This window comes from Ptychodera flava, chromosome 9 (assembly GCF_041260155.1).
Source record: "Ptychodera flava strain L36383 chromosome 9, AS_Pfla_20210202, whole genome shotgun sequence".
NCBI classification, from domain to species: Eukaryota; Metazoa; Hemichordata; class Enteropneusta; family Ptychoderidae; genus Ptychodera; species Ptychodera flava.
In genome coordinates, this window is record NC_091936.1 from 34,151,337 (window position 1) to 34,179,187 (window position 27,851).

At 37.8% G+C, this 27,851-nt stretch overlaps 3 protein-coding genes across 5 annotated transcripts in view; 2 read left to right on the top strand and 1 right to left on the bottom strand.

Annotated features, from left to right (window-relative positions):
* Window positions 1-4,623: 4,623 nt before the first annotated feature.
* On the top strand, window positions 4,624-11,895 carry LOC139140780 (trans-1,2-dihydrobenzene-1,2-diol dehydrogenase-like). Its single transcript, XM_070710189.1, has 6 exons — window positions 4,624-5,072; window positions 6,770-7,080; window positions 7,663-7,780; window positions 8,768-8,981; window positions 9,288-10,057; window positions 10,102-11,895. Exons 1-5 carry the CDS (start codon window positions 4,979-4,981, stop codon window positions 9,697-9,699), a joined length of 1,149 nt encoding a protein of 382 aa, XP_070566290.1. The 5' UTR covers window positions 4,624-4,978; the 3' UTR covers window positions 9,700-10,057; window positions 10,102-11,895.
* A 25-nt stretch (window positions 11,896-11,920) lies between these two features.
* On the bottom strand, window positions 11,921-22,027 carry LOC139140781 (farnesyl pyrophosphate synthase-like). Of its 2 annotated transcripts, none has more exons than XM_070710190.1 (11): window positions 21,773-22,027; window positions 19,483-19,955; window positions 18,874-19,036; window positions 17,988-18,131; window positions 17,598-17,678; window positions 17,267-17,389; window positions 16,372-16,460; window positions 15,688-15,760; window positions 14,174-14,251; window positions 13,506-13,640; window positions 11,921-12,848 (listed from the first exon to the last, which is right to left on the bottom strand). In XM_070710190.1, exons 2-11 carry the CDS (start codon window positions 19,707-19,709, stop codon window positions 12,648-12,650), a joined length of 1,314 nt encoding a protein of 437 aa, XP_070566291.1. In that variant the 5' UTR covers window positions 19,710-19,955; window positions 21,773-22,027; the 3' UTR covers window positions 11,921-12,647. The 2 variants fall into 2 exon arrangements, with proteins under 2 accessions (XP_070566291.1, XP_070566292.1); XM_070710191.1 differs by having other exon boundaries at window positions 19,483-19,986; window positions 21,773-22,001.
* Window positions 22,028-25,041: 3,014 nt separating this feature from the next.
* The window catches only part of LOC139140782 (transforming growth factor-beta receptor-associated protein 1-like), a 29,359-nt gene continuing 26,549 nt past the window's right edge, over window positions 25,042-27,851 (top strand). Inside the window, exon 1 of one of the 2 annotated variants that reach the window (XM_070710193.1) lies at window positions 25,042-25,244. In XM_070710193.1, coding sequence (XP_070566294.1) covers window positions 25,170-25,244 — 75 coding nt within the window. In that variant the 5' untranslated portion in view covers window positions 25,042-25,169. The remainder of the gene's footprint in view (window positions 25,245-27,851) is intronic. The other variant, XM_070710192.1, reaches the window with a different exon arrangement.

Here is a 27,851-nt window from a genome sequence, read left to right on the forward strand (position 1 = left end):
ATGTTAGCATATCTGTGTCATATGATAACAACACCCACTATCACTTCACTAGTTCCACACTTTAAAGTGTTCGGAATTTACATGTACACAAATGTACAAACATAATACAGCCCATCAAACTGACTCCGTTTACTTTGCTTTGATTTTCCATTGAAGCGTTCAAAACATTAACGGTTCATAGAAGAGTTTAAGACAAAAACCTACTACGAGAACAGTGCTGTTGACTAAACATATTTGGTTTTGAACATGGAGGTATTTTTTTTACCTCTACGACCGATACAAGGACTAGATGTTACACGAAAGCCCAGTTGTGCTACCTGCACTCGACAGTCAAGTTCACGTTTCGCTGTGTTTGTTTGTGGACCGCTAGAACATCTTGCTTGCTCGTTGGTCTTCAACCAAAGTTCACAAGGCCGACTGTTACCACGATATATCGACATGATAACAAGTGTACATTTTATAAAACAGAGCGACCTTATCATTAACAGTTTTGTCAAGTTGCACGATCCGTCGTGTATACTCTCAGAGGCCAAGAGTATAGGGCTTCAAATTGTTTCGATGTATACCGTTTTACGACAGGCAGGCAAAACTCACCGTCATACTGGACTGTAGGCCTAAATGTCGCAAAAAATTACGTCTTTTAAGATTTTGCGGTATCATTAACTGATCGTGTCGATGGTTGTCAGCAGTATCGAGTGTCTGTGAAACTTTTCAGAGTCATTTTAATAACTTTAAGCTTTCAAAGGCGATGACACCCAGCAATCGCTCAGGCAAAACTTTTCGATCAGCAAATATGCATTTATTTCCGCGAGTGGCGATGTGTGCCATTCATGTTGTCTGCAATTTCTTACGATACTTGTCCTTCTAATTAAAAGTACAACTTCATCTTTTCTTCATGAATGCAACAGAGACCACATTTAAGCATATTTATTTTTTTAAAAATTTTGAAAGTAATCCATACGCCATATTATCAAAACACATACCAAGTACTTTCTCCCTCCTGTTTTACTTTACAATAAAAAGTCGAAGTGATCAATGTTTGCATAAAAAAAAATTATTCATACACTCCCCTTACTCATGACTGTTTTCAGAGTTCTAAGCTATTCACTCACTCTTCTACCACTTGCGTTGGCTAATTTCAGAAGGGATTTTCAGCTCGCCAATCATTTTCAAATCACAATATCACATGCCCAGGTGTAGTGTACAATTGTACACAGCAATGTAGAGAACACCATTCCCCCATAGAAAGTCATGAGAGACAAACTTTCTCACTTTCATCAGCCACATGTAGCCAGTGCATGAGCCTGTATTCCCCGGCCCCTGGGTGTTTGACATCATTTTATAGTCCGAGAGTGGAGGATTTGACATGGTTAGAAAAAATGTCAAATTTTCCTGTTAGTCCCATGGCGCCCCCAGTGGTAGAAAACATTGATCAACGTGTGCGCATGGCAGTGAGGAAGATGGCTGTGGTCTTTTTCAGATTCCAGATCATGTAGATGAATATTTCATGATCATTCACTTACACTATTCTGCAATCTATGTGAACAATAGTCTTTTGGAGTGAATACTTACTGACTCTATTGATAAAAGGACATGAAAAATTAAATATTACGACATTCAAAAGCATAGTATTGGTGGAGAAGTTGACTTTAATGGTCGTTAACAACTGCATTTATTGAGGACTGGCAGTTTTCTGTAAGGACCTGAAGCTTTGGCTTGGTGCAGGTCCTTATGACCTGAAGCTATTTTCTCTTAATTTCGCACACTGTTCCAGACCCAGTCAGAATTAATTCATTGAATGTGCTGAAATACCGTTCAAAATATATTTACATGGATAAAGCTTTGACATTAACCGATACAAAACGTCAATTTAATTATGATTGATATTTTAAGACAATATAGCAATTACTAATGGAAGTAATAGATAATGAATTTAAAACGGAAATTAGAGTACGTCCAAGTGTTTTTATGATATAGTTTGCGAATAGGTTTATCATAATACTCAAATTTTTTGGCTTTGATTTCTTTCGAATTCTATTTGATTGTGCTAATTTTTGAAGATTGTCTGGATTTGTTCAATGTGTCTCTGTCTACAAGGTTATAAATTTTCCTCAGGATGTGAAATTTAGTTTAAATCATTAATTCAGAACACTAGACCTGTTACATTAAAGATTCGCTATATTTCTGGAGAGTTTCAAACACAGGCCGCAATTCTGTGACATTCAAAAATCAGGTAGTAATTCTGGGACATTCCAAAAACAAGCAGTAATTGTGGGACATTCCAATACATTCCAAAAAACGTGCAGTAATTCTGGGACATTTCAAAAAACATGCAGTAAATCTGTGACATTCAAAAACGTGCAGTAATTCAGCTGCAGGGACATCCGCATACATATAGTAATTTTGGATATTTGAATATGCGTATTATGCTTTAGGGTATTTTGGGGATTGCGGGCATACTCTACTGATGCAAGACATGAATTTCTCTAGGTATAAAAGAAAAACGATATTAAGCGCTCAACAAACTGCACGATCAGCACTTTCACGGGTTCTTTTGTACTGTAAGGATAATCTTGCCATTTGGTCTTGAAAGTTAGCCTGATGACATCACTTTTTGAATTTAAGTTTCAAAACGACTTCTTATTCTGAGTCTGTCAAAGTATCAAGAAATGACAATATTTGATTTAATATGATGATGTTCTAATATTGCCTTTCTTTCAGGTCATTAGTTTATCACGAAATGTTTAAGTTGACCGATTATCCCTTGATGATTTCAACACGGTAGCGCATTAGACGGTATTCACAGACTAACAGTGACAGCAGTGGTCGACCTGCTCCGCCACAGGACGTAGATAATGTTTGTGCTCGGAGGTGGGTTGCAATATACTTATCGGGTCTGTCGGACGCGACGTCACGTATCTTGTGTACGGCACCCACTGCATTATGCATAGCGATAGCACAGTGTAGGCTGAAGTTTTTATGTCGGTGCTTGAAAATATGTGCCTCATATCTCAGTCACCTGTGGTCTATTCCGCGCTGCGTCTATGCGCCCCATAGACGTGAGTATATGCCTGAGAAGATTAGAGCGGAATAGACCACAGGTGATTGTGCTCACATGATCACATCACAACGAGTACGCTCACAATCAAGCTAAGAGGGTTTTTCTCTCGCATAGTCCGTGACTTTGGATCACAACCCTTGGGCATAATCATCTCAGTCTCCCATGCCAAAAACGTTGCGAGTTGTAGCTGCAGTGCGAGCCGTCCTCATTGGATTGCCAGCTGTTTGGAGTCAACAAATGCAACGAATAACAGTGTATCACCATTGACAGACCATTGGCCATGATAAGGAACTTGGCTTTTAGCGTTTTGTGCTATATAGAGAAAACTTGAGGACAACAATCTTGTTGTATGAGGCGATCACATTGCCATTTCTGGAATACGCCCAACCATGGAGTTAGGAAGAGATTTCTTCCTAGCTCCATGGTCCTATATGCAGTATATGGGGCACTGGACTTCAATTCATTACATCCTATTGTCTAAGCTTATTTTTCAATATTTCTCCTGTTAACGTTTGTCAATTACATTCCGGTTTACTAGCTCCCAACGGATGTTAAAATGCCAATTAGTTCGGCTTCATTGTAAAAGCGTGTGCATATTTGACATTCACTCTTATTGTTGGTACATGAATTCCTGTCCGGACAGAACTTCAATTGTGAACAATAAGTACATCGCTCATTGAATGTACATGTATATGGTCATTGCAAATTTAACGAACAACAAAATATTGAAGACTACGGTTATTGTCGTTTGTTCTGACGGCAGCAAAAACAACCAAACAACAAAATGGTGTTTACTTACTTTATACTTTTGTGATTCTTAACGTTGTTTATCAGTAAACATAGACTTGCGTATCAAGAAATATTATGCCCTAAAGTGGCATTGCGCCTCGAAATTGAAAGACAAACGTTTGCGCAAATGTTCCCAAAGCAAACGTTTAACCATCAAAATTAACAATAAAAATTGGGGTATACCATACAAATATGGTACAAGAGAAATAAATTACCCAATATTTAACCGTTATTTGATGATTCTAAATGACCGCCATTCTTGTGTTATACCTATGGGGAAAATACAATATTCGATTTTTGCAAATTTAAGCTGGTGAAAAGGTTGCCATTTTAATCCATTAGCCCTCAAAGGAGGTAGGTCAAAAAGAATTGTAAAAGTTTGAGAGTCTGAATATCTCTCCGACGAGCATTTGGAGTCCGTAGTGAGCTCCACTGACAATGCCGTTGAACCAATAGATGCTCATGAACTGAACAAACTTTCCCTATTGAAGGAATTTATATCTAACCTATTAGCATGTATCGAGCGTAGATTGGTTTTAAATCTCTCTCTCGTCATATCGAGGACGGCACACTCTATGGTATCTGAAAAAAAGGTAAAACAGTGTTATTAATATTATTGTAATGCAGCTACTATTGTCGGTCTGTATTTCAAGGTTTTGCAACCTGCTGAACACAAGTAGTTCTGCGTTTTACAGAAATGAATCCCAAAGTGCCCAAAACTAAGAGATAAGTGGACGTTTTATGGTATGTGAGCATGAAAGACAGCTGGGGTTACTCCATTCATGCCGAACAATATGTGCGTTGGTGGTATTTTTAGGTACTCTAGCTCACACGAACTGTCGTCGTCAGCAGTGTGTACCTGATCTGACTGTGTATACGTAAAAATTGGTTAACAAGATCTCGTTTATACCTAGCAAGTGTGTTCGGTGTGTCCAACTGTTCGGATGATAGAGCTTATATTTGGTGACGTATGCGTTTCTACCTGTTCGTCTTATTATATATAAAGTCCGGGATTCAATATAATGTACGTGTTTCTTCATTGCGACACTGAACTATTGCCAACCAACACCTGACGGGTCAGCGTCCAGCACAAGGAAAGTTAAACTCACATCCGCTCCAGCTCCGAAGATGAACGGCAACGTTTCGCGGGGTGGAGCCGACAAAAAGCGACTGAAATCACCCTCATCGAAGACTCGCAAACCGCTTCCTGCGGATTGTCGGGGTATGTAGCAATGTGACACTGGCTTTTTGAGTCCTTGCCTCCATAACTTTAAAAGTTAAACGGCAACGAATCAGACGAATTGTGAATGGTGTAATGAAGACGAGCTCAAAGTGTGCCATGTTCGTAATGTTGTGACAAAACGATTATAAGCCTATCATCGTATGCCACACTCACATACATGAATTATCAACATGTCAGACAGGATTTTCACCATGCTGTTTACTCTGAGAACTTTGTGTATTAATATTATCACGGAGGTAGCCCTGTGTGCTACCTCCGTGATATGAACTTAAAGGGGAATGCCAGCATATTCTTTCGCTGCTCAGTTTGAACTATGGCGCTCTCGGTGAAGTTAGGCCGGACAAGGGACACGGAGCGAAGAGAATTAAATGTAATGAATCGTAAATAAAAGTCTTAAATAGTTTAATTGTTTTCCCTTGACGTCGAGACCGGGTAATAACATGCTTGTTTTTAGCGTTGTGGTGAGTGTTAAAGTAAAAAGCTTTGTTATGCAAATAAGGGAGTAAAGTCAGGCGAGGTCATATCTACTTGTGTGCTTCTATGGTTGTGCTCTAAAGACGCGACGCGACGCGACGCTTAACAGACGCTGTGAAACATATTTGCGGCTTGCTGCAAGTTCTGTTTTGAATTTCAATGTCAATCCAAACTTTGGGTGGTCAACATCAGATTGTTTCTTATATTATCAACAGTTGTAAAGAAATAATGATCTATGGCAAAGTTAAAATGCCTCCGCAAAACTAAACATCCGCCAGGGAGTACTTCGTCACGAAATCAAACTAGCGAACAAAGGAACGAAAGGTCGGCCGAACTAAAAGTTGAATGCATCACAATAAATGCCCTTAAGAGGCGTCATTGTAACCTGTCAACTGTTTAAACTCCTCAGGTATAGCGAAACCCTGCAGCTATAGCCTTGTCAAACAAATATCTTTTAAACAGGTTCTTTTCCAAGCATGATCCGGTAAGAAAACTATTGCAAGGCAAAAAGAAGACCGCGTCATAATAGAAACGCGTTAACGTCTCTAAATTGATATATCTACAACGGAACAAATTCATTTAGAATGCAGCATACTTTCAAAACTAACAGCATCAATGTTCTCTGATATAAATGTTGCATCGATTCCGAATATACAAGGCACCTGCGCAAAGCTTCATCTTCAATGCTGATATATTTCATTCGTAACAACCGTGTAGGCCTAACCATAACACAAGTCCCTGAAAACTTGAAACTGAAAAAAAAACCAAAGCCCCAAAAACACTCCCTCCGAAAAAACCCGTAACATATACAACTGCGTGAGTGATTGTGGTTGCTGCTGGTGATGATCGACCTTTAACCCCAGAGTGCGTACCTGGTGACCTGACGTTGAGAATCTTATTTGAACTCTCTATCTCCTTCGGAACGTATGAAAATGGAATAAATTTACCCAATTGATATGAAGAATGCAGCTTTGCTGGGACAAATATATAAAAATGAAAAAGATATAAAAATAAAATTGACTTTTGCGAAGAAAAATATATAGAGCCGTACTATTCAATAAATTTGATGGAGATTGTAAATGATTAGTACCTGACATTTTAGTCTGGTTTTTTTTTCTGTTAGCGTTGGGATTTTATTTTTATTTTGTTGTGTCTTATTAATCAAGTAATTTTTTAATTTTTTCACACTATGTTTTATTCAGAATTCAAACAACTTCGCTGGGGCATTTTGTATGACCGATGCGCTGCGATCAGCAAACACTTCTTATTGGCCTTGAAAAGTTGTCCCCGTAGTCAGCTGGTAGCCATCGCCTGTCCTGACACCGACAGAGTACAACCAATAGCTGACGAGCTGGAGGTTGAGAAGGTTTATGGTTGCTATGACGATTTGCTGGAGGATAAGGCCATAGATGGAGTGTATATCGCAGTCTCCAATTCTTTACATGCTGAACTCGCCAAGAAAACAGTCAAGGGTGGGAAACACTGTCTTGTTGAAAAACCACTGGCAACAAAGGTAAGGAAAGATAGAGTATTAAGATCAGTGATTTGAAATAGTAAGGCAAAACAAATTCGAAGATGGTGTAAAATATCTCAATTTTCGCGGAATCTATATCAAAGTACATTCAATTGATGCAATCATGATTTTTAGCGGTCAGACAGCAAAACAGAACACCGTTAAAGGAAACAATGCATCTTGTTTTTGATAATATATGTATTTTCATTACTTTACTTAAACTTTAACACGTTTACTTTCTTCTTCTTTTTTGAGTTTCTGGAATACAACGAATTATCCTGGCTAACACAACACACTGTCTAGAATATAACATTTTATTATTGACTTCGATTCAGTTGACAATAATAAAACTGGACGTTGCACACATACTATATTAATGTGCTGAACAAGAAATATTTTCGCATGATTTTGGCAATACAAGAAGCATTCATAGTTTACACAGAAAACAAGATTACTGGAGAATACATAAAAAATTACACTTCATGTTGATTCTCTTCCGACCTCCCCTCGCAACACCTCAATTCCCACCCCTGATATCAAATGGTTCATCCCTTACTTCTGTGCGCCTTTCTTTTACTGCAGGTTTCAGATGTTATTGAGTTGGAGCAACTGGCCAAGGAAGCTAACGTGATCATAGCAGAAGGCTACGCGCATCTTTATCATCCGCAGTATCACGCTATCAAACAAGAAATCAAATCAGGTGAAGTAGTAACTCCTAAAAGTACAGCCACCAATCAATCCATTGAAAATTAATGAGGAGAACACAAGATTTGGTTGTGAAACACTGAGAAGATTCATATCAATGTTGGGAGAGATTTTCTGACAATATGAGCTTGCTAAAAAAACAGGCCTCCTCTATTCCCATCGTCTAAAGCTTTTAAGGTAGAATGTGCCTCGGGGACAGAAATTGGAACTGTCAAATGCGATACTTTTTGGCCTACCACTTGTGTAGCTCATTTTGAAACTCTTGGAGTACCTCAACTTTTCACGGGCTTACTTTTCTTGAAATCGAAAATGTCATTTTCCCCAAAAGGGATATCAGCTACTTTGAATTTCTAGAGTCGGTAGATATTGGGTAATTTGTTTCTCTCATCTTATTATCTCTCTCTTATCATTTATGAAAGGTCAAAAATCTGACAGGTGTATGGTGATGTTTTTATACTTTAAGAGCAGATCTAAATCGCAATCATCAATGACATAATAAGTTTGGAAAACTGTAACAATGAAGACTTAAATGGCTGTGCTGAAATCTGAAGAAGAAAGAAGCAAACTGCTCGTAAATTTTTTTTATGAAAGCTGTACATATCATACTCATAAAACATTGTCCCTAGAAGATTATTGTTGGCATTTTCAATCCTGTGGGATTTCAAAAATCTGAAGTCTGGAAACCCAAGTAATAAATTTACATTTTATATTATAATACTGCCAGATGAATTTCAAATCTTCTATTTGTGTGATTTTCATTCTTGGATAGAATGATCTCAGCAAGCCTTTTTCATAAACTGAGGCAGCACGATGAATAGATTGCTAAAATTTGGAGAAATTAATGATATTGGGCAAGAGTTTCCAACAGATACCAAAGTGGAAAGTCTTAGAGCAGTAAACTAATGTATATTAGATTCTCTGCTTCGATGTATTGGTGATGTCAGTCATAGGTATGACAATCAAACTTTGATTTCCACTACAGGATGTATCGGTGATGTGAGTCACATGTACGGCAACTTTGATTTGCATGCAAAGAACAACAACAACAACAACAACAAGTCAGTAATTGACAGGAAAGGTGCAGACAGTGACATAGGGGCAATTTGGAATATTGGATGCTATCCAGTGAGTATGATGGTAGGAATCGTGGGAAAATGTCCGCTCAAAGTCTCAGCTGTGAAGCAAAAAGGTCAAAGGTGAGCCAGGATCGGCAAATATTTGAGATTATTAAAGTTGCCATGGGAGAAAAGGAAAAAATCAGAGAATACCCTATAAAGAAAAAATCATTTTTAAAAATGTAGAAATCCTTGGTGTCCTCTTTCCTGCACGAATGCCTCAGACCTTTACAACAAAAATAAATTGAATTTGATTTGTGAAAGTGCTAGAATTAACACTAGCTCACAGATTGGCATTTTAATGCCTTTACTTTGTAGTTTCCTTCTATAAACATATGTTACTAAAACCGGTAACAAATTAATTTGCTCTCAACTTTATTTCAATAGAGGGGAAGATGTTAAGATGATTGGATGGATGAACTTTGATGAGAATGTGATAGGATCCATCTCAGCCAGTATAACCTGTCCAACAAACACTTACTTTGAAATTGTTGGCACCAAAGGCAGGATGCGACTCCACAAAGACTGGTGCTTCCACCCGGACAGTTGGAACACAACCAACTCCTTCGAGTTGGTTATGGAAGGACAACCATCCAAGGAAGTGACTGTGCTATGCCAGAACGTCTTCCGAAGTGAAATTTTATCCTTTGAGGCCTCAGTCCTAGATGGGAAACGAGCAGTAGTGCCCTTGACATTGAGTAAAGACATAGTTGCTACTGTTGAGGCACTGTGTACGTCAGCGGACTCTGATGGAATTCCTGTACGGCCCTATATTGTCAACTCGACCAAAGATACATAGCATTTAATCTTGAATCAAACATGGCCATTAAAATTTTCACATATCAAACATATTTTAAATTTTTGCAGATCTTAAAATCACAGAAAGCAAACAAATACTATTTTTTAACGTTGTTATATAGTAATCAGCAAATTTCCGGATAAACGAAGCCCTTGGCAAGCTAGATATTTGCAAGATTCAAACAGTCAAATCGGAGAAAATTCTCTCAGAGCAACATTGATTTTAGCAAGATTCTGGCCATGATAATTTTGAACATGGCATATTGAGATTAATTACAGGGCATTGAGCCTCCATTTATAAACTGAAAGTTACCACAACACGTACTTTCTGAAAACAACACTGCAGACATTTTTTAAAAGTGGTAACAGGCCATACACATTTCACCAAAAATATTGTTCACAGGTGCATACATCAATGTACTAAAAGTTGAGATCCATTTCAGTGCAACAACTTTAAAATATTTGATGGCTGATTCAGCATTTATAGAAAGGGATTTGCAGCTGAGATATAGCAATGACAGTCTTCCCCTCTCGCCCGCTTTGTCGAAGCCTTAGGGACCGTCTCAGAATGTCGCATAAGTTCAAGAAACGAAATTACTTCGTTTAGATCAAACCCCCCCCCCCCCCACCTTAAACGAAAGTTCAAAAGTGCGAAATGTTGATGTCTACCATTTTGCTACATTTTGTACAATGTCGCATTGTTCTTGTCACATTACAATGTCAACTTATCTGTCAAATTTGAGTACTAACGGGACGTTTTACCGCATAGAAGTGTCATTTTATTTTACATTCCCCTTTTTGCATCCCAAGAGTTTCCTTTTCTTCTCGTTCCTTTTCTCGCTATAGTGAGTCAAATACTTTTCAGCTTTCCAGCGTCAAACTTGTAACCATTTTCCAATCTTCCTGTACATCTCTGTGCTTTTTTTCAGTTGTTGATAAGTCGTGCTGGTATAAAAACATGTAGGCTTCCACAAACGTTTCGTAGTCACAGTGCTTTTCGAAGAATTGCTTTGAGCAAGTAGCTATTTTACCAAAAAGAGTCATTTGTCTACTATATTGGGTGTTTTTTCGACATTTTAATTGAGAATTATGCGTCTCAAGAAGACTGCAGTATTCAGAGCTGTTTCGTCAACACAGTGAGAGTGAAATGACCAAGTGTGGCGAGAGCAAGCAGACTCTTAAAGCCATTTTAAAGAAGATACTTTCTATCTTAAAATGTGATGAATGAAAGGTTTAAGATACAATGTTAATGTGTTTGGGAAACGAACGAATTGGAAACAGATACTTTAAAATGTGTTGGCACGAGTTTGCAGGATTTGTTTATACAAAGAAATTGTGATCATAAAGTAAAAGTACTTATGTGAAAGTCACGAAGTGAATGGAGGTCAACCCCCCCCCCCCGGGCCCGTAAACTAACGACTTTCGCTATATGAACTTATGCGACAATCTGAGACTGTCCCTTAAGGCTTATTCCAAAAATGAAGTACACTTCATGAAGTGAGCGATGCTTTTAAAGTTTGTTAATATGGTCTGTAAGATGCGTTGTAATTGGTGCAGTTTTGAAGATTGATCGATCTATCTTTGACATTATTGTTAATTTGACAGTTTTATTTCTCCTTTATTTTATTGATGCACTCCAACTGAAATATTAGCTTGTGGAAAGTCCTTTTTATCCTTTGATTCTGTTGCTTTTATAATATTGTAAACACTTAACATTCATGTGTGTGTATTTTGGTGTTATTACAGTCATTACAATGTACTTTAAGGTAGTACACGCCTCGAAAGACTTCACTTTTCGCTCAAACATTCCTTGATGAAACTTTCAACAATTCTCTTTCAAAATCAAGAATAAAAATCAGGGTTCACCATGCAAATTTGGATACAGTGGAAACAAATCACCTCAAGTTTACCGATATTTAAAATTCAAAATGGCCGCCATCCCTGTGTTAACTCTATGGGGGAAATTTAACTTTCGATGCTCACAAAAATAAGTCCGTAAAACATTCAGTTACTCCACGAGATTCACAATGACCCTCCACAAGTAGTCGTCAAAAATACTGTAAGAGTTTGAGAGTCAGAATATCTGTCCCTTTGGGCGCATTCCACTTTAATGCACATAAATTTCAATTTTGTTCTTCACTTGGTTTGGTCAAAATTTCTGTTGATCTGATAAAAATAAAACCTCTGCAGAAATGAGTGTCAACTGAATCCATACATATGACTAAGCTGGTAAAAATATATTTAATAAAGTCAAAAAATGAAAAAAAAATGATACAAAAACATTTAATATGCAAATTTTACTGTCATTAGAATAAGATCACCCTTGGGATCAAACCAATGATGAAAATCACCGAGAATTCTGGGAAAAGTAAAGTTTTTACGTTTTGACAAAACGTTGGTGAATTAGCTAAAATAAAGATATATAAGTTTTCTACTAATTTGATAAACATGATTGTGTAATCCCTTGATAATGATTTGGTAATCCCTAGAAAACTGAAAAAGACATATCATATGCCTGAGAACAAAGGAATTTTGAAACATTGAATGTTTAAATGCAACTTTGACACTATTTTGAATTAACATAAATTGGGGCACATCCTCAGGAAAGCGCTAATTATCTATGCCATACAAACGTACATAATTATGCTATACACAGGCATATCAAATGAGAACCACACTGTAAAATAAGTAGAACTGTAAAAAACAGAACAAATGAAACAAACTTTAAAAATTGGTCAAATCAAATCAATTATCTTTTTGTTGGTTTTCTCCAAAAGTTACAGAATAAATAAAAGAAAAAATGTACCATTCTTCAAATCAATTTTTTCTCTTATTCTCCAAATTCTCAAAAGAGATAAGCCCCACAGTTGTATAAAATATAATTGATTCTGTACCATAGATCTCACGTAATTCTTTAAACGTCAATCGGGAATGACACTGATTTCATTCTCATTTATTCCGTTTGTAAATTTTTGCCATTAAGTCTTTAAATATCTGTTTATGTAGTTTTCCATGGTTGTGTTCCACAAGTTCCATGATTGTTTTATAACTTTCCTCTTCAAATTCCAGATACAGATTCTTTAAGTTCAGTTCTTCATAAATTCTTTTCACTTCGGCTACTTTTTTCTCATCCGGATAACCATAATTTTCCTGCAAAGAAGAAGATATTAAAAGGTAGTAAATAAGTCATTACAAAAGTGAGTTTGATTTTATCATGGAAGAGGTTTAGTACAACATATCGACTGGCAGACTTGTCGTAAAGAAACTTTTATAAAATCATTAAAATTTATTGATATTAATTGCAACACCAAAAATGGTCTGCAAACGTTTAATCGTTGGCATTTTAATCAGCTTAGTAATTGAAGAATTGTAGATTGTGTAGGTTAATTGCCATTGTATCTTAATTCTAAGGTGCCACCTTTGTTACTCATTAGGATAGCTTTTAATAAGTTGTTCAAATCATTTCTCTGTAACAGGTCAACTTCCAATTGAAAACAATGACTCATGGGCTGATTTCTCAATTGGCTTGGTTGTGACAAAGACTGTGATTGGATGAATGTTCGGATTCTTTTGTATTTCATCTACCATAGGCATCTGTTCTGACAACTATTGAGGCAATGCTTCACAATACGTCAGGATATTCACTTGCTAGAACACATCAAACTATTCAACGCCATGTTTCGATACAATATCTAGAAGGTTGGTAGTTCGTCTTTCTCTTGAAGCGGCAAAATTTGCTGCATATATACTAGACACCGACTATCAGCAAGGTCAAATGAAAATCCGCTGTATGCAAAATCTACCCACCTGTAACACCATTCTCTGTTGTTGATTGGCTCTCTGTAAAGCCTGAACAACCAACCACGAGCATTTGTTATCCTGGATGTCTGTGCCTATTTTGCCAGTGATTTCAGCGTTGCCATAGCAGTCGAGATAATCATCCTGTGGCCAGTAAAGTAACATTTGAACTTTAACCCCTCATGCTTTTCACAAATTTCAGATTTATCGTAGACTGACATCGGCTGAAACTGTCAAGTTATTTAGCGTATACTATTTATTCATGTCATTTCTGTTGACTATTATTTTATCTTTATGTTGTATTTTTCGGTGTTATTTTACCTATATAGACCTTTATATGGTCCTGCAGGGGATAAGATTTCAATGAAGGATCATTACATTACATTACATTACATTACATTACATTACATTACATTACATTACATTACATTACATTACATTACAAATTACATCAAATTATATTATATGACATTATATATATTGCAAACATCACATTACAAATAATATTACATTACTTTACATTACATTACATTACATTACATTACATTACTAAACACAGTCACCTCTGTTTATCAAAGACAATTGCTATCTCTTACAGAGGATTTCGCTGTGTATACTGGTACAACCAGTTTATATATGTATCTTTATATAACAAAAGATAAATCCTGCAACTGTACCTGAATTTGAAAATAATGACCCATTTGCAGCAAAATGTTCTTGGTTACTTGGTGAGACTTTTCATCATTTATTCCGGTCTGCAATCCAGATTGTGAAATACAGAGAATTCCTCAGATTAACATGTCTCCATAATCTGTTTATGTATTCACGAGTTCTCAAGTGAAATGTAACCTATACAACCAGTCTTTCAAAGCTAATCAGCGCTTTTGTCATTCTAGAACACACGGATTGACAGAACACACGGATTGACAGACCAGTTGTGCACTGAAAATGCCCCAGTGTTTCAGTAAGTGTATCTGTGCGCAGTTTTCCTGTTAATTTACACATTATTTTTCCCTAACAATATGCTCGTGTCTTGTCATGATCAAGATCACAATCAGAATTCATCAAATCACAATCAAATTTCATCAGATTTGGTGCAGCCATTCTAACAATTAAATGCAAAATATTTCAAGTTCATTAAATATGCAAATTCAATCATTGTATTTGTGTTTCCGTTCACTCATATCCCTATCTTGCTTTGAGCATTATCTATACCAATTAAGTTTCATCAAATTCAGTTTGGTTATTGATGTTGATAGAAGAAATAAATTATTGAATATGCAAATAGAGAATGAGCTAATATTAAATCACTGAATGTCTTTCTCTACTTTCATATCTTTGTATCATGAAAATATATGGCAAGCTTCATTAACATCCAGAAATATACCCTTACATGTAATATTTTGTGAAATTTCATCAGTATGCAAATGAGCAACGCAATTGACATAACATTGCCCATACCTACATACAATATTTGACAACCAGACATGCATACCACAGGGAATTCAGTAATCTTGTTGTTGTTGTTGTTGTTATTGTAGTTGTTGTTGATGGTGATGATGATGACGATAATAAAAAATATTAAAAAACAATGTGTCATTCCTTGCTGTTGTTTGTCGATGTTGTAGATAATTGTAAAAGAAAACTGTAATCGTGACCAAAAAACGACGTAGGTCGCCCAACGTCACTCCCGTCCTATTATACAACCTTGTATAATAGGACGGGAGTGACGTTGGGCGACCTACGTCGTTTTTTGGTCACGATTACAGTTTTCTTTTACAATTATCTACAACATCGACAAACAACAGCAAGGAATGACACATTGTTTTTTAATATTTTTTATTATCGTCATCATCATCACCATCAACAACAACTACAATAACAACAACAACAACAACAACAAGATTACTGAATTCCCTGTGATGCATACACACATAAGTCACCAGACTTCCAACCAATCAGATTAATGCCCATTGTCATAGACATACGACAAAATGGAAGCTAAAAAGTATAATCAGCAATTGCTAATGCCACACCGAATCTACGGACCAGATTTGATTCTGACCCTAACCTAGCAATTCTAGAGATATTGCAGCAGCAACACAGACAGACAGACAGACAGAGGTAGTGAGTTAATATCTCACGTTTGATATATGAAATAAAAAGGGGCACAATGCGTTAACTTTCTTACCATGTGCATAGCAAGAGCCACTGGTAAATAGAATGAATAAAATGCAGTCTTCCACTTCACTATAGCATTATACCTGAAACAGATTTTTATTGAATCAGAGAAGATTCACAAAGGAAAATGAAATTTGGTTTTACAGAGAGCAAATGACAGTCAGGAATGAAAATTGTACAACATGAATAGAGAAATGAATGCACATTTCAATACTTGATGGAAATCTGCCTCTAAAAGTTACATCTGGATTCCTACGCCGTGCTCACACAAAACAAAGTAAATCAACTCCCCTTGCTCTCCTCATCCTAATTTGGTCACTTCAGTCTCCTCGCTCTTTCCCACGTAAATTATTGACTATAAACATCTCCTTCTTTCAACTCAATACAGCGACTTAAAGTCTCTCTATCACCATCGTAATCTCCTTTAGTCTAGGATGTCTCCTCAGTTACTGTATTCCCTACGTTCTCACCGAACCCCTCTATACCGTAACAGAGGAGAGGTCCAATATTGACTCTCCCGACTCCAATCCCATTTTATCTGCATTAGACATATCAGGATAGGTCGATGCTTGTGTATGCTAATCTATGGATGCATGGTCTATTTGGCCTATGCTTGCATACACTAATCTATGGCTGGTCTATTTGGCCCATGCTTGTGTACACTAGTCTATGGACGGCTGCTATTTCAACTTACCTATCTATCGTAAATCGACTGAGATCTCGTTCTCCCTCGGGAGCTGTCAGCATATCCAAACTCTGACCAATGATAGTTTGATAAATGGTCTGAAGAGAGAATTATATTCATTGTAAGGGTGTCTGTGCGTAGACTGCCTCAATGGAATTACTGAGATTTCTTGGAAGAGATAGCGTGCCTCGGGCACATAAGCTGAATAGAAATGATTTTCATATAGTGACTTATCTTGTGACAAAGATTAAACTTAATGTGACATAAATTTCAGCATCATACATCAGTTAGCATTTGGAAGTGTAAAGTTGTACAAATATGTGTTTTATATAACAATATATATAAGAATGAAACCTAATTTTTATGACAAAAAACGCTTAAATTTTTGACATTACACATTCAACAGTTTACATGAATACAGTGCGTATGCTATGCATGGCTTGTATTAAATTTGGAAAAAACAATCGCCAGTAATCATTGTTTTACAATTTCAGTCCCATTTTTACTTTGACAAATATTTTCAACTAACGTTTTATGAGTTGAAAGAAAACAACAGCACTTTTTAGGCATTAAATGACTTCTCTCTTTGAAGAAAAAGTAACTCATGATAATTATTAAACCTATTTCCTTTTTGCGGCATATTTCATGTGTCAAACAAAGTCCAACCTAATTCAAAAATTTAGAAACTTTCAATTTCAGCATTATCTCTCTACTCAAGCCATGGACACTGGAAGTCGGGCAAGGTTATAATTCAATATATGTCACATCAAATTTTTGGAATGCAGAAAATCAAACTTTCAAAATTTGAAAAATGAACCCTGCTTTTGAAGAAAATGAATACTATTCGATATTAATTTTGAAGTTTTAAGATTACGACTACAAAGAAAGTAACGTTTGTAATTACCTCATGGAAAAGTTCCACAATGTCAAGATAGTATGGCTGATCTCTAAGATATTGTCTCAGTGTTTGGAAAATACACTCCTGAATAAATGACGCATCGTTGATGGCAGCCAAACCAACCTTATCCTGGAAGACAAAAAGACAAAAGAATTTTACGTGGGCAGTATGCGGGCACCACCAGTGTTATGACCAAAAAGATTAAGTCAATGCACAAAAAATGAAATTATGCCTTTGAAATATTGTAGACCATCATAAAAAACCACATAGGAATATAATAATCTTATTAATTCACCGCTTAAAAGAACGTCAGAAAAAACAATAGATAGAAAATTACCATTCTGTACCAGCAAGGCTGTCCTCTTCTTGTGGTCGAACGGTCCATGATGTCGTCAGCAACCAAAAAGAAGGCTTGAAACTGAAAATTCCAGATGATAAGAGTTTATGTAAAAACCAAATAAAATATTTTAGTCCTAGAAATTTCCTAAAATCTACCGGCTTTACATATAAATATACTAATTATGCGTCTAGATTTTAAATTCATGCACTTGAAATGCTGTTTTTATTTGATGAAGCACGGTCCCGTGGATGGAGCAAATGCCTGAATCAGTGAACTTTTGATATCCTGAGAAAATAAATAGAAAGCGGAATTTTGGTGCAAGTATATCATTTTGCCTTAAGAACTCTGGATAAATTAAACAACTGTCAAGAATGAGCGTTACCTTACCAATTCAACGCACCAGCCCACAGCCATGACTCTCTTCAAACAGTCTTCGTTCTCTAAGTCCTCCGGACGAGCAAGAGCGCGATAGGACGCCACCACCGTCAAACCCCGATTTTTCTTACCGAACGGAACGTTGTAATCCAGGACCTGTTCGGGGAAAAAGTTCGATGACCCTTTAGCTAACTGTCAACAATCTCCCCGTTTATTTACTTCTTAACATTATTTACTCAAGATGTTGTGATTCAGCAAGGGAATTTACTTTGAGCATGAGGGTGGGAAGAGCCACCATGCTTTGAGAAACATGCCTAGAGATGCTCGGTTTTGCGATTCTGAACAACTTCTGTGATTTGATTCGAAATAATCCCTGTAATGAGGTGAGCTTTGAAGTTTGAACGGTAGAGTCTGCTCTGAGCACAATCGCTTATGACTGAAGCACAGTTGCGAGTGGAATGATACGTACCGGCCGCCGCGTACTATGCATAGTACGCGGCGGCCGGTACGTATCACTCCACTCGCAACTGTGGACTGAAGTATACACCGGACACATGACATGCCCTATAAGATTAAAAAAAGTACATGCAATAAGGAATGTTCGAAGTAAAAGTGTACCTTATCATGAGCCACGTTGGCTCCCTGTATTGGCTCTATGGCTTTTTGAAAGGCAAGAAAACAGGCAATCCCCGGGCCACACATCCGTGCCCTCCCTTTCACAAACAATAAACACATCAAACTTGTGCCATGCGTAGACCTACTCCAAACTTGAAAATTTTAAAAAGGAAAAGATGTCCTTCACCGTAAATTTTCTGAGAAAGATGTTTTTAAACATCGCATGAGACTCACGTGCGGATATCATGATAAAAAAGATAAGAAACAAAACTCTGCTACGTACTATTTTGAATCTGTCGATGGCATCTTGAACTTCAAAGTTGTCGATGGAGCGTTGAATCAAAGTTGATGACAACTCTCTGTAGAAATTATCAAAAGTTGTTGAGTCGGCCGATTCGGGGCGCTGCGTGCTAGCCCTACGTGTGTCCTCGATTGTGGTTCGGTATCTGTATGTTTGGTTGAAGAAAACATGTATAGAATGTTTGAAAATGGATATCGTTCCCCAAAATCTACGTGTATCCATGCATGTCTATCAGTTTGTTTCGGAAAATATTCCGTCATTTTATTCATCACATATCACTCGAAGATTCGATCTCAAGACTGCAACTTTTACAAACAGTTGAATATATGTAGAAATATATAGAACAAATTTATTCCAAGTAAAAGTTCAAAAAAATGGACCTGTATTAATCATATATTTTCAACTCTCTTTACAGGTTACATAAATATTTCTATTCAATGTTTGGCCGGTGAAATAAATTTTATGAATCAAATCTGCAGAAAAAAGAGAGCTATTAAAACGAACTACCTATGATACTAATCTTTCTAGTAACCTTAGTTATATACCAAATCTGCACGATCAAATATAAAAATAATACTGCACATTACCCACCTGTTGATTATATTTCGCCTATTGATGGTGCGTTCATTGGCAGTCATGGTTGTCCTATTGATATCCCTTGTACTACTGGCTTTGCTCGTGTACAAGTGGCGTACAAGACTTCCTTGGACAGCCCGTCGGATACCGGCTCCTTGTGATTCGGTGTGTTTCTGGAGTTGCGCCAAACTAACTCTTTTGAGCAGCAGTCTTATGGTACAACATGCAGTTGCTGTTTTCATATTCCAAGTGCAGATATAAACGACCGTTGCGTGCTTCCACGGCTGGAGTAGCGGAGAAACTGGTGTGGGAGTATCGAGACTTGAAGTGATTTTTGTCGTTCGACCACCAATTCCCAATGCAAATACAAATCCCGTTGTCCCACGTGCGAATGTGAGTGTATCTGTTTTGCGTAATCGTATTAGTGATATCGTAACGATAAGTAACTACCCTTGGTCCTTGGGCACTATCTCCATGCAGTGGCAAGTCTACGGGAAAGACGTCACACCATATGACATACTGTAGATAACATGGCGAGTAGATATAAGTCAGGAAACCGATACCTCGAAAGTGAAAGACTTAAACTTTAGCTCAAACTTTCCACAGGGAATATTTCAACAATTCTCTTTCAAAATCAACAATAAAAGTCAGGGGTCACCGTGCAAATTTTGGTACCTGAGAAACAAATTACCCGAGATTTACCGATTTTTGAAATTCAAAATGGCCGCCATCCCTGTGTTAACCCTCTGGTGAAAAATGAATTTTTCCAATTTCAAAAAACTAGGAAGGTGAAACGTTTGTTTTCTTACACCAAGAGCTTTACAATGAGCCCCTAAGTGGTAGACTAGATCAGAAAAGAATTGTAAAAGTTTGAGAGTCTGAATATCTGTCCCCCAGGCGCATTCTACCTCAATGTCTTAGAGATAGAGGATAACGCACATTGTATGGATTGACGACTAGAATTAATTTACTGTGATATCGGACAGAAAACAATGCCGCACCACTCACGGGCTTAATTAAGTTTATTTTTAATTTTTTTTTTTCATTTTTACAGTTTTACTCGCTGGCATGGAACCGTAATTGTTTCACCTGGCTCATCGCTTTTATTTGTTAATATTCTAGATGACCTGACCTGACGCTTTCTTTATTTTCACTCACTGCAATGTTTGACACGTCATTTATCTATTCATTTTCGTTATATATATATGTATATATATATATATATATATATATATATATATATATATATATATATATATATATATATTCGAGTTTTCTGGACGGAGATACTGTTTACGCTCAAAAACTAGACTATTTGTTTTTGCAGGTAATATCTTGCAACTCATATCTCAGAGATAAGATGGTTGCGATATCCGTTCTGTCTTCACGTGAGCGGAAAGGGATTGGTTGAGTTACGTGTATTGCACGTATTGAGATGTGCACACGCTACGTTCATTTACTTCATTTTAATTTTTAGCAGGACATCGTTGGACCACCGCAAAGAGAGAATGGGGAGTGTTTAAAAATAATTCTGTGCTCGTATATTGTTGTTGTATTTTGTGTACACATGCATACATTATATATAGATACACAAATATATTCATAATTCAGAAGAATTTCGATTGCGGATTCGAACTCTCAACGTACGGTTCCAAGTCACCTTGCGAAGACATCACAGTCAAATCTGCCCGGCAAAATCCCCAACCTTGAAAAAGAGTGGTTCAATAACCGAGTTAAGTTGTTACTATCGTTCTTACTGCGACCCCTCCACGCGCTGTAAGCTTATAGTTCATGAAGCATCGCACTCACACACTCGCTATCACACATGGCGCACAAACCTTATCAGAGCACAGGGAACCCAGGAATCTGGTTTTTGCTGTTTGTATTGTTGTTGTTGTTATTGTTGTTGATGATCAATAAAATTCAACGAACATGACTCTTGTGTTTCAAACGTAATGTAGATGTCGTACGAAACACTACGAGGACACTGTCACTATTTGACCCAATGCAATTCTCTTTCAACGTCCACTGTCTGCAGGTTATAATTATGTGCAGATAGTGCATTTACGTTTGGTGAGAGTGACAGTGAGAGTGTTCTTGTAGTGTTTCTTACGACACCTACATTAAGTTTGAAAAAGCAACAAAACAATAGTTATGTTCGTTGAATTTTATTGGTCAACAACAACAACGCGGCTCATATACACAACAACCGTTGAACAACAACAACAACCACCACCACCACCACCACCACCACCACCAGATTTCTTGGTTCCCTGTAATCAGAACAATGAACACATCGCTTTACTTGGCGAAAGACAGCCTCGGGGCCAATGACGTCCAGCAGCAGAACTATCAACCCAGCGTAGAAAATCCAGTAGATTTTCAATCGGATTCGAACTCACGACACCCTGTCACCTAGCGAAGACATCGGCAAGTCCGTCATAAATTCAACAGTCCGTCAGAAAAACAGTACACATCCCAGCAGACAGAACACGCAATTTCTGCAAGAATGACGTTGACGAATACCAGAAGATGTGTACGTCAGAAAGTTTCTTTGTATTGGCGGATGGCATCCGTGACGACTACAATAACATCAGCATAACCTTCACCCAAAGGTTGTAGTTTGCATCGTGCCATTATTGTTCAGGACATGGCGTGCTGGCGCAGCGGCAAACTGTATAACACGGCTGCAAAACGGTATTTCCTTCTCCCACTATGTTTTCAATTTTTTAAATCCATCACTGCAACCACAACAACACTGTCTACGCTACAACAAACCTCCACAGGAGACAGAATATATCCCTATCCACCTAGTATTGATGGTGGTGCACGTGCCAATGGAACAGTCTGTTGATTATTGAGTTCCAGGGGATAAATAATTTTAAATCAACACCTTACTGCACAGTGTGAGAGGTATGGATACTCAGCGGTCAGGAAAGCACCGCTAGTCCAGTCAATCTACGACGTTTTGCTACCCAACTCACCACAAATTGCAACAATTTTTTTTCTTCAGTATGTATTTGAGAGAGGTACCCAGATCAACATATTAAAAGTTTACTCGAATCTGCCTGAAATAGTTTCTAATATGAATAAGAGTTTGGTATATTTTTAGCACTAGGAATCTATCTAAAATAAACTGAAGTATTTGGACATTTATTTTTAAAAATATGGAGAAAATGCTATAAACCTATTTATAATAACGACCCATTTAAACTGAAAGTCCATTTTAATAGGTTTCTGGGGCATGTGTTAAAATACTTCATAAATATACTGTATTTTGAAAAGAATGCTTAGGCTGATTTTAGAGACTTTCGTATATGACTTACAAACAGATTAAAACAAGTTATATAATGATATGCTTTTACTATTAAGATGTTAGAAAGTCATGCGCTTTTACATGTAATTACATCGTAATGTTTCTATATATGACACCTTCCGGTGCGGAAAATCTTCTTCGTTGTCTCGCTAACCTTTTAAGATAATTAGGCCTGAATATTCGATTTGTTTATCAGAGTTTCAAACAAAAATTGAAAATTGGATGGCTTTATGCTCATGAAAAAACGAAATGCAAATTTCATAACAGAATTTGGGTGCTGTATGGGATCTCCAGCTTCACTGGAAATACCTGATATTACATTTCATGAGACAGAAATGAGAATAATAAGCAACATTCAAAACAAATACCGCTCCGGCAGATATGTTTCTAAAGCGTTCTTTACAAAATACAGTATATTTATGAAGTATTTTGACACATTCAGGTGCCCCACAAACCTATGAAATAGACCTTCAGTGTTAAATGGGTCTTTATAATAAATAGGTTTATAGAACATATTCCATATTTTAGAAATAAATGTCCAAAGACTTCAGTTTATCTTGGATAGATTCCTAGTGCTAAAAATATACCAAAACCTTATACATATCAGAAACTATTAAGCAATGGAGCATTAATTTAGCAGCCATGTTGGATTTATGCAAATTGTCATATTGCTTTTGTAAAATATTGAACCTCAAAAGTTTTCCTTTATGCCGAAGAAACATATTTAAAATTAAAAATCACTGAAATAGCTTGTTTTATTACGTTGGTTTATGACTGATAATGTCATTTATAGTAGTTTTGCTAGCCATATTGGATTTATGCAAATTATTAAAATACCTATGTAAAACATCGTATCTCGGAAACCGTTTGTCCATGCCAAGAGTATGTATTTTGACTTAAAAATCACAGAAATAGCTTGTTTATGACGTGATGTACAGGGGGAAATGTTATTTTGCGGGAATGTTGGCAGCCATATTGTATTTATGCAAATTATTAAAGTTCCTATGTTAAACATTATACCTCAAAAAATGATTCCCTGTTCCAAATAAGTAACGTTAGTCTTTAAAATCACTGAAATAGCTTGTTTTTCTATGTGATATATTATCAATAATGTTATTTTGTCAGACAGCTGGCAGCCATATTTGATTTATGCAAAGTGGACATATTCCTGTTGCAATTTGTGGTGGGTCTAACCCTATTTTGATTGGACTACGTACATCTATTCCATGTGTTTGTAGAACCAATCTTACGAAGTCATTTACATTTTTAGTTTTTTTTCAAAGCAAATTGACCCTTTTTACAGTCTGTCACCTTTATCATTTCACCTTTGTTCTCTTTTGGCTTTTGCAGTAGATTTTCCTCTGTCAGGAACACAGAAATCTGTGGTTGTTAATGTTGTTGTTTGTATTGCCATTTATGTTTATATTAGTCGTGTTGTTGTTGTTGTTGTTGTTGTTGTTGTTGTTGTTGTTGTTTTGTGTCAGGGTTGAGTTACGATATTAATCTGATATTCGTTACTTCAAAACAGTTGTTAAGAATCGATCGAAGGGGCCAAGTTTTTGTCAAGCATCGATATCGTACAAATTTATCGGCCTCCGCGTACCATGGAACGCTGCTGCCAATCAAAGAACGACTTCAAAGCTTGTTTAATGACAACCGTAGTCTGTATTTTTGTATTTTTTTCAGTTTTCAAACGGTTATGCCATATGAATAATTATATTCTCAGAATGTTATGATATGAAATCCTTTATCATCACGTGCTGTCGTCAGAAGTACAAGCAATATTAAGTAGAAGCAATATTAGAAAGTTCAATTTTTTGTTCGCTTAAAAATTGTACATGAAAAATAAAGAATTGAATAAAACGCCTATTGTCTAATTATGTCGCTATTTTTTACACGAACCCAAGTCTAGAATTGCATATTAATTAATTAATTAATTAATTAATTAATTAATTAATTAATTAATTAGATACACTTTTGTTGGGCGACAGAGTTATCATACAGTATTTTTCATCAGGCTGATACCAAGGAAAATGTTTAGACTGGAAGAACAAGTTCGAATAAATAAATAAATAAATAAATACGTATGAGAGGAGAGAACCAATGTACACTTGTTAAATTGCAAGTACTGGTAAAACCGTAAGCTATTATAGTCTATGTTGTGGAACTCAGAATGATTGCGGTTGACTTCAACCAGATGTAAGTGAAGAGCGCCACCTTGGGCATGCATATGCTATTGAGTCGTGGAAAGTGCCTATAATCTTCACAAACAAACAAACATACCGGAAGTAAACCCGGCCTCCTCTTCGCCCCCTTTGACAACATATCTGTACGAACGTTCAATCGGAAGAAAAGTCAAATGTGAAACCCAAGAAAACGTTTCAAGATGAGTATCAAAGCTTTCGAGCTGGTACCTGCCATCGAGCGCCTACAGCTGATGGGAGAAAAGGCTAAAACAGCGGTAAGTATGCAACTTGCAAGATCGAGAGGCAAGGCAATGAGAACTGCCCATTTTTCAAACAAAATTCTGAATTGACTGAAACTGTGGAAATTGCGAGGAAAGTGGAAGATGCTGCCTACATCGCTCCCGCTGTGATTTTATAAAATGTTTTCCTTCTGCCCTCTCCTGCAGGAAATTGTCAGCTGACAAGGCCCTCGGTGGTATAGTACATGTAGCTCGATGCCTGGGGTTGTGGGATGGACGGCAAAACCAGAGCTAGCTGCAGTACAGACTAGTACAATAGCTCGAGGTTTTGCCTGGGTATTTGTGTCGGACGGCAAAACCCAGGCAAAACCTCGAGCTTCTGTACTACAGCTAAAGCAGTCTTTGCCAATTCTCTTCTCTGCAAAAGCCTCCCACAGGGTGTGCGCTCCTACTCGCCATGACCGCGTTTAACCATCAAATCCGGTTCCCAGACACTTCGCACCAAAACCACTTCAAACCATACCATCTCGTCCCATACCATTTCGCACCAAAACCACTTCGCACCAAAACAAGCTTGTACCAAAACCTCTTCGCCCCAAAAATCACGTCGCCTAAAACCATTGCGCCCCAAAAACAATGCCACTTCACTCCCCAATTTATCGCTAACCGTTAAAAGCTGAAAACAACCACTGCCAGTGAAGGCACCTTTCTAACATCCCAGGACTGAAATCTTGAAATTGTACACATTTCGAGAAAATGACATCGCATCGTGCAATACTGCGCACGGTACCTGAAATGTACCATTTAGTAGTTTGCGTGTTTCTTTTTTTTTTCTAATATACCGTATGGTTTCATGGAAGAATAAATGGTTCGTGGTAACCAAGTTGTAGGTAAAAACAACGTTATGATTCGTGGCATCGACGTTTTAGCCTGTTTTAGGACGAGTTGACGGAAGTATACTTTAGTGAAGTGGTTTTTGTATGAGGTGGTACTTGGGGCGAAGTGGCGTTGGACGAGGTAGTACTTGGACGAGGTGGTTTTGGTGCGAAATGGTTTTGGGACGAAGTTGTGTGGGGCGAACTGGTTTTGGTGCGAAGTGTCTGGACCCCTCAAATCCTACTCCCTGCCAGCCCTGCAGTGTTATACGGCCTCCCTCCACAGCCCTGCTGACTGCCATAGACAAATTTGGCAACCGTGGTCCCAATTGGACTGTGCATAAAAAATACTTTTCTGATTACTTTCGGCCGAAATCAACTCGATTCCAATCTATGCCTACCCGAATAACTCAACTGCAAAAAAATTTGCTCTCGTGACATCCCAAACCGTTAGTTTGCTAGCGATGCACGGTCAAGGGTCCAGTGGCTGGCCATATCTTACATAGTCTCGCTTACCAGACCTCGTCGCTTCGCCACTGCAAAGTGCGCCGCTGGCGGTAGGACATGGCGAGTCGCAGAGCGACGAGCTTCGAGTCGCGAAGTGACGAGGGTCTGGTGACTACCACTGCATTCCACTGTGATGACGCATCAGGACGGGCGGAGAACCAAATTTAAATATGACCCTTGACCTACTTGAATATTCAATCCGAAAAACCAAGACAAATGCATGTGTTTTCAATATGCGATAGTCAACATCGAGCTCGTCGCAAATGTCCGGGGCAGATGTACTCTGTAGACAGTGACCATGCTGAAACTCCCGTGAAAATATACGGAGAGCATGTGAAGACAACAGCCAACAGACTTCCCGTACCCAGTTGGCAAGTTTACGAAGACGTCATTTCCCCCCCCCCCCCCCCCCCCCCCCCCCCCCCCCCGTAGAAAAGCTGCTCCAATTTGCTCGTCTTTCAGGCATTCTATGGCTAATTTGCTCGTCTTTCAGGCATTCTATGGCTAATTTGCTCGTCTTTCAGGCATTCTATGGCTAATTTTTCATTGCCACAATTGATTGCTTTCCTAAGTTCAGCTGTCAGCCCCATTTTCGCCAGTTGAATTTACGCACGTCCGCGTACTGTGAATGCCCAGTGCGTCGTTTGGGGAATCCGAGGGAATCCTTTTATGTATGTCATATCATTGCGTAGTCGAGCTTATTGACGTTGTCAGTCATAGAAGTTCCTCATAGTTGTTGGTAGATATTTTTACAAGCCCCTCCTTCTATTGAATATGCATCAAAGTTTGCCTGTTGTCGTGGTTGTCGATTGAGGCATGTGATTGGTGGGTATAAATATCTTGGAATGCGGAAGTCAGTAGTCTCCAGACCCCGTCGCCCAGCCAGTGGAAAAATTACTTCATGTTCCTACCGCCAGCGGCGCACTTTGCACTGGCGAAGCGACGAGGTTTGGAAGCGAGACTATATCTTACATGAATGTAACTAATTGTGAGCGCTGGGCCCTTGACAGTGCATCAATGGGAAACTAACGGTTTGAGACATCACGAGAGCAAACTTTTTTGCAGTCTGTGAGTGGTTGAGTTATCGGGTAGGCATAGATCGGCATTGAGTTGATTTCGGCCAAAAGTAGTCAGAAAAGTAGTTGTTTGTGTACGGTCCAAAGTGGGACCATGGTTGCCAGATTCAGTCAGCAGGGCTGTGGTGGGATGCCGTATAACGCTGGGAACACACAGCATCGTATGCAGGGCTAACTCCCTGCCA

Excerpts from the sequence above, each read along its gene's own strand:
- LOC139140780 (XM_070710189.1), top strand. The coding sequence starts at position 4,979 with ATGAACGGCAACGTTTCGCGGGGTGGAGCCGACAAAAAGCGACTGAAA. Across the intron at positions 7,781-8,767 it reads CAAACAAGAAATCAAATCAG|GATGTATCGGTGATGTGAGT; the intron begins GTGAAGTAGTAA and ends TTTCCACTACAG. Across the intron at positions 8,982-9,287 it reads GTGAAGCAAAAAGGTCAAAG|AGGGGAAGATGTTAAGATGA; the intron begins GTGAGCCAGGAT and ends TTATTTCAATAG.
- LOC139140781 (XM_070710190.1), bottom strand. The coding sequence starts at position 19,709 with ATGAAAACAGCAACTGCATGTTGTACCATAAGACTGCTGCTCAAAAGA. Across the intron at positions 16,461-17,266 it reads TTGTGGAACTTTTCCATGAG|ACCATTTATCAAACTATCAT; the intron begins GTAATTACAAAC and ends TTCTCTCTTCAG. Across the intron at positions 13,641-14,173 it reads GTCATTATTTTCAAATTCAG|GATGATTATCTCGACTGCTA; the intron begins GTACAGTTGCAG and ends TACTGGCCACAG.